This window comes from Pteropus alecto, unplaced genomic scaffold (genome assembly GCF_000325575.1).
Source record: "Pteropus alecto unplaced genomic scaffold, ASM32557v1 C18375590, whole genome shotgun sequence".
Classification (NCBI taxonomy): Eukaryota; Metazoa; Chordata; class Mammalia; order Chiroptera; family Pteropodidae; genus Pteropus; species Pteropus alecto.
Genome location: NW_006492320.1, coordinates 1 through 1,127, shown reverse-complemented (window position 1 = coordinate 1,127; position 1,127 = coordinate 1). Strand labels below are relative to the sequence as shown.

General features: G+C 46.7%; 1 protein-coding gene across 1 annotated transcript; it reads left to right on the top strand.

Annotated features, from left to right (window-relative positions):
- Nucleotides 1-201: 201 nt before the first annotated feature.
- LOC102898313 (olfactory receptor 1S1-like) lies at nucleotides 202-1,123 on the top strand (the record flags this gene model as incomplete). The annotated part of the gene is made up of 1 exon (XM_006925269.1): nucleotides 202-1,123. A coding segment is annotated over exon 1 (891 nt), but the record flags the coding sequence as incomplete, so codon positions are not given.
- Between the last annotated feature and the right edge of the window lie 4 nt (nucleotides 1,124-1,127).

The following is a 1,127-nucleotide window of genomic DNA, read 5'->3' as shown; positions in this document are numbered from 1 at the left end:
AAAACATATTCATTGCAAAGTATCTATCACGTCTTGTCTCTTCTTTCTAAGACATTTCCTGAAGCTCTGCAACTGCTGACATAGTTCCTTACTCAGTAACCTTTTCTCCCGCTTCATTCCCCTCCAGCCCAGAGGGAGTACCTCTTTCTCTTCAATGGCTGTAGCTGAACCCCACATTGGGGTTCCTTGTGGGATATGAAGACCCTGTGTTTTTCTTCAGATCAGCGGAAACATGCATCAAGGAAACCAAACCACCATCTCTGAATTCCTCCTCCTGGGGCTCTCCAATCAGGCTGAGCATCAGAGGCTCCTCTTTGTGCTTTTCCTGGGTATGTACCTGGTCACGGTGGTTGGGAACGGCCTCATCATTCTAGCCATTGGCTTGGATTCTTACCTTCACACCCCAATGTATCTCTTCCTTGCTAATCTATCTTTTGCTGATATTTCCTCCATTTCCACCTCAGTCCCCCAAATGCTGGTGAACATTCAGACCAAGAGTCAATCCATCTCCTATGAGAGCTGCCTCACACAGATGTACTTTTCTATTATGTTTGTCGCCATTGACAATTTCCTCTTAGGAGTCATGGCCTATGACCGTTTTGTGGCTATCTGCCACCCTCTGAACTATATGACCATCATGCGACCCAGGCCCTGCATTTTGCTCACAGTTGTTCCGTGGGTCCTCAGTAATATTGTTGCCCTGACACACACTCTTCTGCTCCTTCGATTGTGCTTCTGTGACGGCAAAACTCTTTCACACTTCTTCTGTGACTTGGCCCTTCTGCTCAAACTGTCTTGCTCAGACACAATGATCAATGAGCTTGTGCTGTTTATCGTGGGTTTATCAGTCATCACCTTCCCCTTTGCCCTCATCCTCTTCTCCTACATCTGCATTGTCAGGGCTGTGCTGAGAATCTCATCCACGGAGGGAAAGTGGAAAGCCTTCTCCACCTGTGCCTCTCACTTGACAGTTGTATTGCTCTTCTATGGAACCATTATGGGGGTTTATTTCTTCCCCTCGTCCACTCACCCTGATGACACAAATAAGATTGGTGCAGTACTATTCACTGTGGTGACACCCATGATGAACCCCTTTATCTATAGCCTGAGGAATAAAGACATGAAAG